This window comes from Pongo abelii, chromosome 11, assembly GCF_028885655.2.
Source record: "Pongo abelii isolate AG06213 chromosome 11, NHGRI_mPonAbe1-v2.0_pri, whole genome shotgun sequence".
Classification (NCBI taxonomy): domain Eukaryota; kingdom Metazoa; phylum Chordata; class Mammalia; order Primates; family Hominidae; genus Pongo; species Pongo abelii.
The window spans coordinates 145138219-145155562 of NC_071996.2; the positions used below are offsets into that span (position 1 = coordinate 145138219).

A 17344-nucleotide genomic window follows, 5' to 3' on the forward strand; every position below is an offset into this window, starting at 1 on the left:
TTTTTAATTTGAGACAGAGTCTTGCTCTGTCACCAGGTTGAGGTGCAGTGACGCAATCTTGGCTCACTGCAACCTCTGCCTCCCAGGTTCAAGTGATTCTCCTGCCTCAGCCTCCCAAGTAGCTGGGACTACAGGCACATACCACTATGCCTAGCTAATTTTTGTATTTTTAGCAGAGACAGGGTTTCACCATGTTGGCCAGGATGGTCTCAAGCTCTTGACCTTGTGATCCACCCGCCTTGGGCTCCCAAAGTGCTGGGATTACAGGCATGAGCCACCGTGCCTGGCCTCATGTTCCTTTTTGTGGCTGAATCATATTCCATCATGCATGTATCACATGTCTCTCCACTCATCTGATGGACACTGGGTTATTTCCACTTCTTGGCTATTATGAATAGTGCTGCTGTGGACATTCATGTACAAGTTTTGTGTGGACTTATGTTTTCAGTTTTGAGTATATACCAGATACAGGGTCATATGGTAATTCCATGTTTAACATTTTGAGGAACTACCAAACTGTTTTCCAAAGTGACTGAACCATTTTTCATTCCCACCAACTCGTATGAGACTTCCAGTTTCTCACATCATGTGTCACTTTTTGGTTCTAGCCATTTTAGTGAGTGTGTAATGCTGTCTTGTGTGGTTACAATTTGTATTTCCCTGATAGCTAATGATATTGAGCATCTTTTCATGTGCTTATTGGCCATTTGTAGGCCTTTTTTGGAGAAATGTCTATTCAAATCCTTTGCCCACCTTTTATTTTATTCAGAAATTGTAAAGAACTCTTAAAACCCAATAGTAAAAAGACAACCTGTTGAGTTTTAAGAGTTCTTTATATATTCTGAATGCTAGACCTTTATCAGACTATGATTTGCAAACATTTTCTCCCATTGTGTGGGTTGTCTTTTCACTGTCTTGTTGTGGCCTTCATTTACAACATGAAAGGTTTTAATTTATCTATTTTTTTTCTTTGGTTGCTTGTGTCTTAGATGTTATATCTAAGAAATCATTGTCAGCCAAGTGTAGCGGTGCACACCTGTAGTCCTAGCTACTCGGGAGGCTAAGGTAGGAGCATTGCTTGAGCCCAGGAGTTCAAGGTTGCAGTGAGCTATGATCCCACCACTGCACTTTAGCCTGGACAACAGAGCGAGACCCTGTCTCAGAAAAAAAGAAATTAATGCGAGCACTGCCACCTGCCTGGGGCAGCCTTGGGGCAGGGCTGGCAGGGGCGACCTGTGCTGCTGCAGTACAAGACTCAGAGCGCCGTGGCCCAGCACCCAGCAGCTTGTCCAAATGGCTCTGGCTCAACATTGGTGGCATCTACTTTCTCACCACCCAGCAGATGCTGTGCCAGGACCTGAAATACTTCCTGTACTGCTTGTATCATGCTAATCCCGACAAGGATGAAACTGTTGCCTATTTAATGGACAGAGACCCCACCTATTTTGGGCCTGTGCTGAACTACCTGAGACATGGCAAGCTGGTGATTAACAAAGACCTTGTGGAGGAAGGAGTGTTGGAAAAAGCAGAATTTTACAGTATCACTTCATTAATAAAACTTGTAAAGGACAAAATTAGAGAACAAGAGAGCAAAACATCACAGGTGCCCATGAAGCATGTGTACCGCGTGCTTCAGTGTCAGGAGGAGAAACTCACACAGGTGGTGTCCACCATGTCCGACAGCTGGAAGTTTGAACAACTGGTCAGCAATGGCTCCTCTTACAACTATGGGAATGAAGATCAGGCCAGGTTCCTCTATGTGGTGTCCAAGGAACTTCACAACACCCTGTACAGTACGGCCAGTGAACCCAGCAAGAAGGCCAAGATTTTGTAAGAACAAGGTTCAAGGATGTGAGGCACACAGTATTGACAGCTGAAAAAATGATTTACTCTTTCCCAAGATGCAATGAACTACTATGTCCAGGAAGCTTGGCTGCGAGAAGGAACCTGCTTTTGATCATTTTTCTAGAGATCTGGGTGTGAATCCTTTTTTGCTTCTGAGGTGGGTGGTGAGAGACAGGTTTCAGCTGTCCAAGACCAGGTGTCCCCAAGGGGAGGAGCATGGTGGCCAGGTGGGTACTATCTCTTGAGGGGGGCCAGAGACTGAGGCAGATGCTCCCAGTCAGCCCACTCAATCCCCGAAGATCACGTAAAGGACAGAGTTCTTGGTACTACACATAGTCTGTAAAAGCAGCCTGGGCTTCACTGGCAGGAAGCGGCCATGGCCTCATCGGCGTCCAGCACGTCATGGCCTCTGGTCTGGCTGCCAGGCCTTAGTCTCAGTCAGGAGTCTGCTCTGCCTCCCAGGTGAGATTGCTGGTTGCTCTCAACCTCACAGAGCTCCTGACAAAGGCAGCTTCTGCATCATCACTACTTCCCAGCGCCGTTTCGAGGCCAGGCCTCTTTCCGACACAGGCTATGATCCTGCCTGACTCAGCCTGGGACAGTCAAGGCTTTTCAATTTGTATTTTCCAGGCGAGAGAACTTTGTACCCCTTTTCAGTGTGGATAGACTCCCCAGTGTTTATACTCTGGAAGTGCCCACAAGGATTGCTGCATTGAGACTGATCTGTTCAACCCGTTAGCGTGAGGTAGCAGTGTTGCCTTGTCCCCCACTCTGCGGGCTCATGGGGGAGCTGGTGCCTGTCAGTGCCATGTCACACCTGGCATAGAGGTTGGGCTGGAAGCCTGTCTGCTGGCTTCTGGAGCTGAAGGTCTGGGTCACAGTGAAAATTCGAGATGTTTATGGAGCATCACAAATGCCTCTCTCTCACCACTGTCTCATTTTCTTTGTATAACTGTGCAGCCTTTCTGGGATGTTTGGGACTTCAGTCGACCTTCATGGGCTCCACCCAACATGACATGGGAGCTGATGGGATTCTTTTAGAAACCACTGCCCACATGCTTTGAAAACAGACCTTTCTCAGCTGGTTGTGGGGACCTGTCAGAGTCTGGGGACCTGGGGTGCAGGGCATGCTCCAAGCTCTTTGTTTCCGGAACTCCAGCTTCCCAAGGGGCACTGTGCAGACTGACCACCAGCTGCCCATGTGCAGTTCAGAGGCTCTGACACTGTCTGGTTTCCAGTGCTTCTGGAGACTTCTTGCCCAGGCCTCATCATCTTCTTTGCCAATAACCTGATTAACCAAGTTCTCCAGCATTAGGACTTACCACCTCCTCTTTGTAAGGTCTCTTGTATGCTGTTAAATGTTTGGCTTAGACAATTTATAAAAGCCTTTCTAGAGGGCAGACTTAGCCATGGGATGACCCTGTCCTCCCCAGCAGAGCTCAGGAGGAAGGCAGCCACTGTGGGCCCTCAGGGTGTACTCTCTGGGGAGCTGCTGGCCCCTTAGCATTGTTTGGTTTTTGACCTGATATAATAGATAGGCTTGTGTTGTGTTTTTTTTTTTTAATTTAAAGATATTAAGACTTAATTCACTAAAATTTATTCTAAGGAGATATTTATACTTTCATACTTTTTTAGGTATGGTATTTTATCAGCTTATAGTTTAATGCCTAAGTTTCCCCTGAAAATAGCAAACAAAATTGTGTATTTATGAAAAAAAGAAAGGAAGAAAGAAAGAAAGCCTAACCCAGGGTATGAAGATTTACCCTGCTGTTTCTTTTCTTCTAATAGTTTTATATTTTACCTCTTCCATTTAGATCTTTGATCCATTTTGAGTTAGTTTTTGTGTATAGTGGAAGGTAGGAGTCCAACTTCATTCTTTTGCACATGGATGTCCAGTTTTCCCAGCACCATTTATTGAATTGTCTGTCATGTAACCCTTGTAGAAGTTCAATGGGGGCTGGGCATAGTGACTCAAGCCTGTAGTCCCAGCACTTTGGGAGGCCACAGCAGAAGGATCACTTGAGGCCAGGAGACTGAGACTAGCCTGGGCAACATACTGATACCTTGTCTCTACCAAAAAAAAAAAAAAAAAATTTCCTGGCATGGTGGCACACACCTGTGGTCCCAGCTACCCAGGAGGCTGAGGCAGGTGGATCACTTGAGCCCAGGAGGTCAAGGCTAGAGTGAGCCGTGATCGTACCACTGCACTCCAGCCTAGGCAACAGAGTGAGAACCTGTCTCAAAAACAAAAACAAAACAAAAAAATGGACTGTAAACATATGGATTTGTTTCTGGACTCCTGATTCTATCCCATGGTCTATATGTCTATTGGGCCAGTTACTTTCTGTCACTAGTGCTTTTTGCTTTGAACTCAATACTGTCAACATAAAAAATTCTTTTAAAAATTACATGGAGATGTTTCCTGTCTCCGCACACATGTTCATTGAAGCATGTGTATGAATCATGTTCTGTGTTCGCTTTGTTAGAAAAAGGTATTGAAAATGTGGAACTGCAAGCTTGGAGAAATTAATTAGCCTGTAATATACAGGAAACCTTCCCCACTTTGGGAGTCTGGGCTTTGATCGGGTGCTAGGACCACCACTCTTTCATTTCTCTCCTTGGCTGCATAGCTTTGAGCTGTTGCTGCTGGCTGGGAACTCCTGGAAGTAGGGCTCATGTTGCATACTGTTATTTCTCCTAGTAACCTCTGTGCAGGGTCTTATAGATGGTGGCCCAGGGAACTGTCACTGAAAAGACAATTGAGAGTAGCTACATAGGCAAAGGTGTAGGCTCTTGAGCCATGCATCAGACTCAGGCTCTCCACACTTCCCATGTGGCCTGGGCAGGCTGCGCCCCCTCTCTGAGGCAGGAGGTCTAGAGGATGAACAAGGAATCTATGTCAGCTGCTCAGCCCTGGGCCTTGCATGAAGTAGATGCTGTGCAAATTCAAATAATAATTTGTTATTATTAGTCAAAATCTCTAAAGTCATGTCTGTATAGCCCAGAATTTCTTGTCTTCCTGAGTTAAATATGTGTGTCAGTCAAGAGACAGAAACCATGCCAGTTATTTGAGCAGAGGATGTAATAGCAAGGATCGTTAACCAGGTATAAAGTTGATGAGGTGCCAAAGGGTAAAAAGAACTGTGAAGTGTCAGGGAGGTGGCAGAACTGTGAGCCACAGGTACTACCCTAGGGCTGGGGAACAAATTCGACAACTTGGTCAAAGGCCCATGGTGCTGAGCCTCACAGCTGGCAGCGGGGCCAGTGCATGGTGGAGAAGGCGCCCTGTGGGTCTGGGACGCACATCCTGTGAGGGAGCTCTGGAGAGGGGGCTGCTGCTTAGCCAGTGCTGGGGTCTCTGAGGGTGATGCTGCTGCCTATGGCTGGAAGGAACTGCCACTCCCAGGGCCAAGCAATTGCCAGCAGCTCACAGGGACCTCAGCGTGCAGTCTCCAGGGCTCCCTGTCATGCCCCTGTGGCCTCTCAGAGTAGGGCTAGGAGGCAGATTTGGAGTGAGAGCCACAAGCTTAGTTACCGGCCCCATCCAGTTAACACAAATGCATCCATATGACCACCTTCTTCATTGTGTGGGGTGGACGTTTCTGTTTGGGCTGGTTTTTCATCCTGCGTTTCTGTGAGGATTATCTGTGTAGTGTGCTCCTCCTTCTGCCTTCACGCAGTATGTTGGGACTGCTCACACTAGCAGGCCCCTGGCATATTCTCCGGACACCTGCTGCTCCTCTTGTTTGTCTGAAAGGAACAGATGGTGGAAGGGCTCCAGAGCAGTCCAGGTTAGGAATTCAAGGGGCTCCCAGGACTCTCGCTTACCCTATCTGCGCAGGTGTCTGATACTGGCAGGATTCTTTTTTCTTATCTAATGACCTGTGGCGGGGTGGTGGGGGGGTGCTAATTTGAATACCTAGGAGAACCCTCCTTTCCTCCTCCCATTCTCGAACCTGCTCCTGTACAGTTTTTTCAAAGCTGATCTCGGATGACATCTTTGTGGCTGAACCTTCCAGAAGCTTCTCCTCAGCAAGAACAATACTCCGGGCTCTACCTCTTGGTTGTATCAGGGCTCCAGGGCTCCTAGCCCAGGGCAGGTGCTCAGTAGATGGTTTGAGGACTGAATTTGTTGGCACCAGGACAGGACCTGGTGACCAAGGGCACTGCTGAGGGTAGAGGAGCCCCATTGGGAGGCCCCACTAGAGGACCCTCATTGGGAGGAGCCAGAGGAGCACAAGCGGCCACAAGGCTATTCCTGACCCTCAGCCCGGCTAGTGCGCATCCGCCAGCTGCCCTCAGCCAGCTGAAAGGGGACTCTGTCTCTGTCTTTCAGGAGTTCATCCGTGAGGGCTGCCTTCACAAGCTCACCAAGAAGGGCCTGCAGCAGAGGATGTTCTTTCTGGTAGGTTCTCTCCCCACTCAAGCTGTGCTTCTCCCCGAGGGGGATGGGCAGCAGTTCTGTTAGGGACACCGTGTGCAGCGGCAGCCCATTGGCCTCTGGGTAGTTTAGCACTTGGAGGCTTTGGTCCAGGTGGGTAGCGTTGGAGTCAGACGGGGCCAGGGGAGGGTCATAGAGTGGGAAGAAGCAGAAAACAGCTTCCCCACCCACCCCAGGGCCAGCCTCCTTCTTCATTCCAGGTTCTGAGCACCTGACTATGGGACAAACAGAAGCCAAAAGATCGTAAAGTCCACATACATGTGGCTGCAAGAAGGTGCTACTGACGGCCCAATGGCCAGTCAGAACAGTCTCACTGTTGCCTCAGAAGCCCCTCCCAGCATGTCCTTGTTCCTACCAGTTAGTGGGTTCCAGCCTGAAACATGTGGATGAGGAGGTAACTGAGTCAGCACCAGCCAGAATTCCTTACTGCTTCCAGCTTCTCAGCCAAGCTAGCTGGGAGCTGACCCAGCAGATGCACTGGTTCCTGTGGCCCTTTCCTGCCTCTGGTCAAAAACGACCAAATGAATGAATAAAAGTCCCCTTTCTGCCAAAAATCTCCAGCAAGCTGAATAGATCTGATGTCCACATGATGAGCAGCCAGAGTCTAAGTTGGTCTGACTAAGACACTTGTTTGTGAAGTTCATGGATGTAAAGCTTGCTGCTTCTCAGTTCTCAGATATGTTGCTGTACACAAGCAAAGGAGTTGCAGGGACCAGCCACTTCCGGATCCGGGGCCTCCTTCCCCTCCGAGGCATGCTGGTGAGTGGTCTTGCACCCTGCGTGGGATTTATTTCCACGTGGTGCTGGGTTGGGCCCCACCTACCTCTCTCCTGCAGAGGCGAATCCTAACCCAGCAACACTGAGAGCAGCACCTGCTATCTGGCCGCACTGGGAGCAGCACCTGCTGGGCATTTCTTGTTGGTTGTTTCTGACCCTCATGGTCATTGTTCTTATTGATGCTCAAACTGCCCTGTCTCTAGTCCATGGTTCCCTTCTAGGGAAACCTGGACTCAGCCTGTGGTCTCTGTCAGCACCTGGCAGGACAAGGCCTGCTCCCTGCAAGCTTAGAGTCAGCCTCTGCAGCGGCATCTTCCTCAGGCTGTGCCACCTGTGTGACATCCAAACCAGCCCTCTGTCCCATGTAGGCACATGCCTAAGATGGGAACAGAAATTCCTCATTTTAGCATGATCCAGTTCATCACCTTTGTCCTTTGTGGTTAGTGCTTTTTGTGTTCAGTAGAAATACTGTTCTCAGGTCACGGGGAGACTTTCATGCAGCTCTAGAGGGTATGTCCACTTGCCCTGAGCGTGTCCCTGCACTAGGCCTGGAACAGTACAGACAGGTAGCCAAGTCCAGGACTTGCCATAAGGATGTGCCATTCGTCCAGGACACCTCATCACAGTGACTGTCTCTCCCCATGGCCCTGCCAGGCCTCCTGACCAGGGCACCATGGACAGGGGCTCTAATCCCCAGCTCTGCCCTATCCCTCTTGGCTTATTTTGCCTTGACTACAGTGCTACAGTAGTCCTCCCTCCCTCCTTGTGATCCTCCCTCTCAGTGATCTTCTCTCCTTGAGATCCTCCCTTCTTGTAATCTTCCCTCCCTGGGGTCCTCCCTCCCTCCCCGAGGTCCTTCCTCACTCCCTGTGGTCTTCCCTCTCTGGTATCTTCCCTCCCTCCCTGGGGTCCTCCTTCCCTGGGATCTTCCCTTCCTGGGGTCCTCCCTTGCTCCCTGTGGTCCTCCCTCCCTGGGATTTTCCCTCCCCATGGTCTTCCTCCCCCAGGGCCCTCCCCCAGTAGGGTCCTCCTTCCCTGAGATCCTCTCTCCCTGGGGTCCTCCCTCCCTGGAGTCCTTCCTCCCCCAGTGGGGTCCTCCCTCCCTGAGGTCCTCTTTGCCTGTTCTTTCTTCAAGGGTCTTATCCCTCTGCACTGCCTCCTCCTGACAATGAGCACCAAAACCCTCAGGCAGGTGTTTGTAAAATTTAATTCCACTTTTCAGGCCCTCAGCAAGAAGAGGTCAGTTTGAATTAGCTCATCTGCCACCACTGGAAGCAGACCCCATTTGTTTTAAAGTATACTTTTAAAAATTACACCTTTATTATAGAAAAAAATAATTGAAAGTATAAGATAGAAATCACTCATCACTGGCCAGGCACTGTGGCTCACACCTGTAATGCCAGCACTTTAGGAGGTCAAGATGGTAGGATCGCTTGAAGCTGAGAGTTTGAGACCTGCCTGGGGAACATGGCGAAGCCAAATCTCCAAAAATCTTTTTTTTTTTTTAATTAGCCGGGCAAAAGTGGTGTGTGCCTGTAGTCCCAGCTACTTGGGAGGCTGAAGTGGGAGAATCACTTAAGCCCAGGAGGTCAAGGCTGTAGTGAGCCGTGATTGTACCACTGCACTCCAGCCCCAGTGACAGAGTGAGACCTCGTCTCAAAAAAAAAAAAAAAAAAAAAAACCCACAGAAAAAAGAAAAAGAAAAAGAACTCTCTCATCATTGTACCCACTCAGCAGTGATGGCTGCAGGCATCTGCTGCACAGTTGCCATCACCCACCGGCTGTTTTGTCAGGGCACTGGTTTTCCTTTCCTTTCACGGCAGCCCCAGTTCACTTAACTAGTCACCTGCCACTGGACGCTTGGCTGTGGCTAGTTGTTGAGGACTGTAACATTGTTGGGTCTCTGTCTTTCTGCACATCCTTAATTATGTCCTTCAGATCAATTCCAAAATGTAGATTTGTCTGAGCAAAGGTGTTTATGGCCTTGGGCACTCCTGCTAAATTGCTGTTGGAGCACCTGCGCCAGCTGACCTTCCCACCTGCAGGAGCTAGGTCTAAACATGCATCTTTCCCTCCACCATGAAAAGTGCTAGGCACCTGTCTCTCTTACTCTTCCCAAGTGGGTAAGGTAAGCAGCCCCATCGAGCAGCCCCATCGTTTCACTTTGCATCCCTGTGGACTGTCGGTGAGGCCAGCCTGGTCCCTGTGTCCTGGCATTCTGTGCTTTTCCTCTCGGGAATCACTCAGTGTGCTGGTCACTCTGGTCTCCATTGGTCTGTGAGTTTTTTGTACACATTAGTGAAATGTTTATATGATAAAAATGCTCACCAACACTATTAAGTCACAAATTATTTTCTCAGTAACTGCTTTTTACTTTGCCTGCAATTTAGTTTTACCTTGTAGAATTTAAACTCCATCTTGATGGTTGTGTTTCTCTTACTCTAGAATGGCATCTGGCACATATAGGGAACCCAGCAAATGCTTGTTGAAGGTGTGAATTGAAACAGACACTCCTCAACTTACGATGGGGCTATGTCCTGATAAACCCATTGTAAGAGGAAAATATCATAGTCAAAAATGCATTTAACAGGGCACGGTGGCTCACGTCTGTAATCCCAGCACTTTGGAAGGCTGAGGTGGGTGAATCATCTAAGGTCAGGAGTTTGAGATCAGCCTGGCCAACAGGACGAAACCCCGTCTCTACTAAAAATACAAAAATTAGCCAGGCGTGATGGTGGGCACCTGTAGTCCCAACTACTCGGGAGGCTAAGCACAAGAATCACTTGAACCTGGGAGGTGGAGGTTGCAGTGAGCCGAGATCACGCCACTGCACTCCAGACTGGGTGACAGAGCAAGACTCTGTCTCAAAAAAAAAAAAAGAAAAGAAAAGAAAATGCATTTAATACACTTAATCTCTCTGATGTCATAGCTTAGCCTAGCCTACTCTTTTTTTTTTGAGATGGAGTCTTGCTCTGTCACCCAGGCTGGAGTGCAGTGGTGCCATCTTGGCTCACTGCAAGCTCCACCTCCTGGGTTCACACCATTCTCCTACCTCAGCCTCCTGAGTAGCTGGGACTACAGGCGCCTGCCACCACGCCTGGCTAATTTTTTGTATTTTTTAGTAGAGATGGGGTTTCACCGTGTTAGGCAGGATGGTCTCGATCTCCTGACCTCGTGATCCGCCCGCCTCGGCCTCCCAAAGTGCTGGGATTACAGGTGTGAGCCAGCCTAGCCTACTCTAAATGTGCTCAGAACATACATTAGTTTACAGTTGGGCAAAATCATCTAACATGAAGCCTATTTTATAACAAAGTGTTGAATATCTCACATAATTTATTGAATACCAAACTGGAAGTGAAAAACAGAATGGTTGTATGGGCACTTGAAGTTCAGTTTCTACTGAATGCTTATCACTTTCACACCATCATAAAGTTGAAAAATCAGGGCCTATCAGGGTCAGCTCTGGCTGTCTTTTCCTTGAGGGTTTCTATCCTTTGTATGGGCTCAGGAAGTTCTTCCCCATGCCAGTATTATATTGGCACCTTTTAATGGTTTCATTTTTCTCATTTAATTAATCTCCCTAGAATTTGTTTTTTGCTTTTTTTGGTTTTTTTTTTTTTTTTTTTTTTTTTGAGATGGAGTCTTGCTCTGTCACCCAGGTTGGAGTGCCCAGGCACGATCTCGGCTCACTGCAAACTCCGCCTCCCGGGTTCACACCATTCTCCTGCCTCAGGCTCCCAAATAGCTGGGACTACAGGTGGCTAATTTTTTGTATTTTTAGTAGAGACGGGGTTTCACCGTGTTAGCCAGGATGGGCTCGATCTCCTGACCTTGTGATCCGCCCTCCTTGGCCTCCCAAAGTGCTGGGATTACAGGTGCGAGCTACCGTGCCTGGCCTAGAATTTGTTTTGATAGATATTAGATTGAGATGTAACATTTCTCCCCATTATTTGTTGAATCCTTCATTTTCTCACTGATCTCAGACTCTTTATCAAATGGAAGCCTTTGTCTTTGCACTCGAGTTCTTTCTGGGCATTCTGCTCCATTCCTGTCTGCCCAGCATCAGTCCACTCTCTCTCGTTAGTGGTGTCATATGAGATAGTCACTGTTTGGTGAACACATTCCATCCCTTATTCTGCCTCCTTTTAAAAAATGTTCTTTGCTATTCTCAAGCATTTAATTCTTCCAAGTAATCTTCTAAGTCATTGGACAAATTCCTTCCAAAAACACCGTGGAGATTTCAGTTGAAATTGCATTAAATTTTTGTGTTAACTTACGGGAAGACTAACATCTGGACAATGTTTTGCCTGCCCTTGCTTATGTTGATTCAGATTTTTGATGTCCAGTGAGAGGCTTGGTTGGTGTATCAGGCTCTGCACAGGGAAGCTGTCCATTCTATGGAGTTGCTGGTAACTGGCTGGTCCTGGGGACAGAGAACTGGCCCTCGTTCCTGTGTTAAGGGAAGGATGATGGCTCTTGGCTTGAAAAGATCATCTTTATCATGTTAACACAGTTTCCTTCTGTTTCTAAGAGGTATTATCAGAAATAACACCTTGGATTTTGGCAAAGCCATTTTCAGCATGTAGAGCATTGATTTCCCTTTTTCTCTTTGACTTCTGATAGGATGAATGTTATCAATCAGCTTTCTAATGCCGAACGATCCTTGCATTCCCAAAACAACCTTACTTGATCATGGGACAATTCCTTGTATGTGCTTTTAGATTAGATTTGGTAATATTTTATTTTGGAATTATTTCATCTAACCACTTATAATTAAAATTAATCCGCAGTGGGTTTTCTTTGAATCTAGCTCTGTTAGGTTTTGGTCTTTGGTTCATAAATGAATTGTCCGACTCCCTTTTGGATAATGAAAATGCTCAACATTTTTTCCTTTGCTTGATTTTCAGCTAATAGTGCTGGACCCCCCGGTGAGTATTTGGGTGCCCTCTGGCCCATGGCTCACCCCCTGGGGTGCAGCTGCCATGGCGCAGAGATACCAGTGTCCTCCTTGGCCTCTTGTAGAGTCTGTGTGCACTTGGACAGCACTGGGCTTCCAAGCCCCACCTAGCATTGCCAGCAGTCACCTTGTGTCCTGCTCAGGCTTAGGCTGTCAGTTCCTTCTTGGCCACAAGACTTGGACCGTTTCTCCCACCCACAGGTGGAAGAAAGTGATAACGAGTGGTCTGTTCCACACTGTTTCACCATCTACGCGGCTCAGAAAACAATCGTGGTGGCAGCCAGGTAAGGGTCTTCCATGTCTCCATCCTGAGCAGCCCTGGATGGAGGGGTGGGGACTTCCTCGCCATGAGCCTCTGAGTCCTCTGAGCTGTGAGGGGCCATGTAGCCTCATGGGATTGTGCCCCCTTTGACTCTGAGCTCTGCTTCCAAGTTACGCAACCAAAGGAGCAGCCTCGCCCTTGTCAGGGGCAGGGCTGCTTGCCAACCTGACAACACCCCACAAGTGGCAGGCCCCAGTGCTGTGGAGCTGCTCCCTCTGCCCTCCGGTTCACAGTGCCTCCAAAGACGCGGTGGGTGAGTGGGCAGGCTCCTGTGGTCTCCCAGGGCACAGGTGCTTCCCCAACCCTCACGTCAAGAAGTGCCAGCAGCTAGTGGTCAAAGCCCCAACAGGGCAGCTTACACCCAGGGCAGCTTACACCCAGCCCAGCCAAACACTGCCTCCCAGTCCCAGTGTGGTATAGACTCGCATGAGGCAGACCAGGCTATGGCACAGAAGCAAGTGGAAACAGCTCCCTCCTCCCCAAATAAGATCAACAGAAGGATGACACTGAGCTCATTTGGTGGCCGAGATGCAGGGGCCCCTGCATGGTCACCAGCACCACACTGTGCTCTGTGAGGAGTCTCAGCTCCGACTCTGCAGTGCCCTGGCCAGCATCAGAGCACAGGGCACTCACTTCCCACCAGGAAATGTTCACTTAATCATGAACCAGGGCCAATCTTGCATTTCAGCATCAGAGATGTAGAGAACATCATTTCAGGAACAAATACCCCTGCAGACCCCCTGTTCTAGGACTGGGGCCCTGCCCTGGCCCCCCCCAACCCTGTCACAGCACCCTGGGGGTCAGGCTGATGCAGGTCCCTCCCAGCTCTCCTCCCTGCTGTTCTTGCTGGAGGGGACACGTTTCCCAGTCCTCTCACCAGGTAGGACAAAGCAGAATGTGAGAGAACAGGTGCCCTGACGGCTCGCCGTCCCCTGAGGGCTGGGGCCCCACACAAGGGAGAGCAGAGCCACTGAGCCTTGCCCTTCTCCCCGCAGCACTCGGCTGGAGAAAGAGAAGTGGATGCTCGACCTGAACTCCGCGATCCAAGCAGCCAAGAGTGGCGGTGACACGGCCCCTGCACTGCCAGGCAGCACTGTGTGCACTCGTCCCCCCAGTGAGTGCTGGCCACGACCCCACAGGAGACCTCCACTCCACCTAAGGAGGCTTTTTCTGGAAATTGTTTTCCTTGGTCCCCATTGGCCCGCTAAGCTCCCACACAATCCCCTTCCACAAGGAATGTTCTAGGCTATGTCTTATGCCTGGGCAGGAAGAGGTGTCAATCGGGCTGCTCTGGCAGAAGCACCTGTGGTTTTTGATCTCAGCCAGCAGCTGGCCTAGCACCAAGGACTCCCCATTCCCCCAGGGCCACCCGAGAGGAACCCAAGGGGTGGAAGTATCTGGCAAGCAGAGGCCGCAGGGGGTTCCCCCTGAGATGCTGCTAACTTCTCCCCAGGATCCCCCAACGAGGTATCTCTGGAGCAGGAGTCAGAAGATGACGCTCGGGGTGCCCGCAGCTCCCTGGAGGGGCATGGCCAGCACCGGGCCAACACCACAGTGCACGTGTGCTGGTACCGGAACACCAGCGTGTCCAGGGCAGACCACAGTGCAGCTGTCGAGGTATGACCGCGTGAGCACCGCCTCAGTGCATCTGGAATGTTCCCAGCTGTCTCTGCACTTGGCTGCTGAGAAGGGGACCTCAGGAGGGTACCAGCAGGCAGGCTTGGCCCCAGAGGACTGCCTCTTACTCTCCCCTTGGTAGAAGTTGGTATGGAAAGTGCCCCTCATCCAGTCAAACCCTCGTTGAAAAGGGTGTTTCAGGTCTGGTGTCTGATGAAGTCCAGCAGGCGGGGCGTGTCCTCAGGGCCTGGAGCTAGTGTGTAGTGGAGCTGAGAAAAGCCCTCCCAGACACATCCCCTGCAGCCCCCCGTCCCAGCGCCTCCAAAACCCTTCACCTCGGGCTTGGAGCTCGAGGCTCTGCCCAGGCACCCTGCCATAGAAGGTTGTCAGCCCTATCTATCTCACTGCAATGGGCCAGGTCTGACATTGTGGGTCACCAGGTTCCTCAGCCTGGTGCCCCCACACCCTTCCCTAAGCTTGCTGTCTTACTCCACCCAGAGTTCCTGTCCTTCTTGTGCTGTCTCCCTATAATTCACCCCAGCCACAATCTGCTGGGCAGAGGCTCAGGAGCTACCCTAGCACCCCAGTGAGGGGGCCGAGCCCGAGCTTCTCCCCTGATGACCCTGGGTAGGTCAGGGGGCAGGTCCCTGACCTGGGCCCACCAGCTTATGGCCAGCCCAGGACACCTGCGATCTGAGCAGGGTCCTAGCCAGGCCCGCTCCCCCATCTTAGACAGAGTGCAACCCCTGAACACCACCCTGAAGGCGGGAGGCTCATGTGAGCCCAGCCACTCCAGCGCCAAAGCCATGCCTAATCCTGGTAGAACAGATGCCACGTGCTTAGGGATGGGGCTGCAGTGGGGCATCTTGTGTGTGCCTTTACTTGCCTCTCCCCCACCCATCATTTTAAAGAACCTTCCAGACTTGGCTCAATGTACTGTCTCTCTCTCAAGGTATCTTCTCTCTTCTGGCGTTGGATGGGTTTGTGGATGGTTGGTTACTGAACACTGACTTTATTATGCACAGGGAAAGGCAACTCACTTTACTTGCTGCCTGGAATGTCACTCTAGGTTTTTAACATGCTTCTGTTGGACTTAAGTACTGATAAAGCTGCTGTTCATAGCAGTCCAGAGGTAAAATCAAGGCCTCAGCTGGAGAAAGCATGCAGATGGTTAGTCTTGGGGAGCAAACCCACTCCCACAAGGCCCCAGGGAGATGGGGCGGGGGGTCCTGGGTGCTGGTGAATGCACCTGCACTTTTCCTTTATTGACAGAACCAGCTTTCAGGATATCTGCTAAGAAAGTTCAAAAACAGTCATGGCTGGCAGAAGCTGTGGGTCGTCTTTACCAACTTCTGTTTGTTCTTCTACAAAACTCATCAGGTACTGGAGTTTCACTGGAGCCCAACGCAGGTGATGCTGGCAGACACTCACCCTGCTCACCTGTGTCCCTTTTGTATGTTGGTTCTGCCCTCCCATGCTTTGCCCACACACCCTGTGCTGTGTGAACAGGGAAACTGGCTCCCTTGGCCCGTGGGCATTTGTACGTGCCACTGTTGTGCAGGCAGCAGCGGAATGGGCACTCCCTGCAGCAACCCAGCCCCTGGAACCCGTGTCCTTATGCTGTCTTCCAGGATGACTACCCACTGGCCAGCCTCCCACTGCTGGGCTACAGCGTGAGCATCCCCAGGGAGGCCGATGGCATACACAAAGACTATGTTTTCAAGCTCCAGTTCAAATCCCACGTCTACTTCTTCCGGGCTGAGAGCAAGTACACATTTGAAAGGTAATTTTGCAGGAGGCAGCCCTGGTCAGCTGCCAAGGCCTGACTGGGGCCCCAAGGAACATCGATGTCTCCTCAGCTCCTGCTTCTACTCATGGTGGTGGAGGCAAGTTTTCTGGGCCCTGGAAAGGAAGGGCTGAGCAATGCTTCCAGCATGTCCAAAAAACAGCAATGCTTTTTTTTTTTTTTGAGATGGAGTCTCCCTCTGTCACTCAGGCTGGAGTGCAGTGATACAATCTTGGCTCACTATAACCTGCATCTCCAGGGTTCAAGCGATTCTTCTGCCTCAGCCTCCTGAGTAACTGAGATTACAGGCATGTGCGCCACGCTGCCTGGCTAATTTTTATATTTTTAGTAGAGACAGACAGGGTTTCACCATGTTGGCCAGGCTGGTCTCGAACTCCTGACCTCAAGTGATCCATCTGCCTCAGCCTCCCAAAGTGCTGGGATTACAGGCATGAGCCACCGCACCCGGCCCCAGGTTTTTAACCCTTCTTTTGTCCTGCTTGTCCCATATCCTGGGTTGTTCTTGGAACAGTGTCTGAGCACAAGCTGGCTCACTGGTCTGACGGCCGCCTTCTCCTCCAGGTGGATGGAGGTGATCCAGGGGGCCAGCAGCTCAGCCGGGAGGGCCCCAAGCATCGTGCAGGATGGCCCCCAACCCTCCTCAGGGCTGGAGGACATGGTCAGGGGGAAGGAGGAATGACGCTCAACCTGCCCAGGTTTGGACACAACTACAAAGAACAGCAGGACACAGAGGTGGTCTCTGTCCTGAGGCTTCTCAACAGATGGGAAGTGGCTGTGGTCTCAATAGATCCCCACTGGCACCAACAGTGTGGATGGGCCTCATGTAACACCTGGGAGGGGCTTCATCCCCCCACCCAGGACCTAGTGCATGCCGGCAGCTATCTGGGGCCCTGGGAAAAATGTGCGGGTCTTGAGCACAGAGCCGCTCAAGCCACAGCCCCCAGCCCCTGGCCCCTGGCTCAAAGACACAGACAAGGCCTGAGCAGTGCTCTTGGCGTCGGACCAAAGCCTGGGCACACCCTGCCTCTCTCCCCAGAGCAGGGTCCCTGCTGAGGACTGGCCTAGAGCAAGCACTGGAAAAGAAGCCCTGCCATACACCCTGCATACCCCACTGCCAGGACCCTCTCAGATAAGCGTGACCTCTCAGTCAGCATGCTGACCTTCCATCTGGTGAACCAAGTGGCAGCCCCAGGGGCCTGCCCTGCAGGTCACAGCTAAACAAGTCTGGCAGAAGCCACGCTTGTTCCCCATGTACCTCTGGAGAAGCAGAAACCAAAGTCCCCCTGTGCCCTGGGAGGGTGGGGTTCTCTAATTTATTGGTGCCCAGCATGCCTTCCAACGGGAAGTAGACGGGCGACTGCTTTGTTCACACACATTTGATTAAAAATAAACAGCATCTCCCCACCTGCATTTTCCTCTGCCTGCTCCGTTCTCCTTCCGGTGGGCCAAGCAGAGCCCAGGAATCAGTCACAGGGAAGTTTCGAAGGGGGGCTGGGCTGCAGTCTCTGCATGCTGTGATGAGGACTCAGGACCAGGGACGCTGCAGCCCCGCATGGCCCGGGCCCCACCACACACACC

General features: G+C 50.7%; 2 protein-coding genes across 10 annotated transcripts in view; both read left to right on the forward strand.

Moving 5' to 3' along the window:
• The window catches only part of FARP2 (FERM, ARH/RhoGEF and pleckstrin domain protein 2), a 142409-nt gene extending 125233 nt beyond the window's left edge, over window positions 1-17176 (forward strand). For 4 of the 9 annotated variants that reach the window (XM_063712631.1, XM_024243123.3, XM_063712633.1 and 1 more), the window contains 8 exons: window positions 6182-6250; window positions 6956-7045; window positions 12222-12304; window positions 13338-13456; window positions 13796-13959; window positions 15232-15339; window positions 15591-15742; window positions 16328-17176. In XM_063712631.1, coding sequence (XP_063568701.1) covers window positions 6182-6250; window positions 6956-7045; window positions 12222-12304; window positions 13338-13456; window positions 13796-13959; window positions 15232-15339; window positions 15591-15742; window positions 16328-16445 — 903 coding nt within the window. In that variant the 3' untranslated portion in view covers window positions 16446-17176. Of the gene's footprint in view, window positions 1-6181; window positions 6251-6955; window positions 7046-12221; window positions 12305-13337; window positions 13457-13795; window positions 13960-15231; window positions 15747-16327 lie in introns of those variants that run through there. The other 5 variants (XR_008523158.2, XR_008523157.2, XR_008523159.2 and 2 more) reach the window with 3 other exon arrangements.
• LOC134759556 (BTB/POZ domain-containing protein KCTD5-like) lies at window positions 871-5746 on the forward strand. Its single transcript, XM_063712635.1, has one exon. The coding sequence runs from the start codon at window positions 1178-1180 to the stop codon at window positions 1832-1834; it is 657 nt and encodes a 218-aa protein (XP_063568705.1). The 5' UTR covers window positions 871-1177; the 3' UTR covers window positions 1835-5746.
• Window positions 17177-17344: the final 168 nt, after the last annotated feature.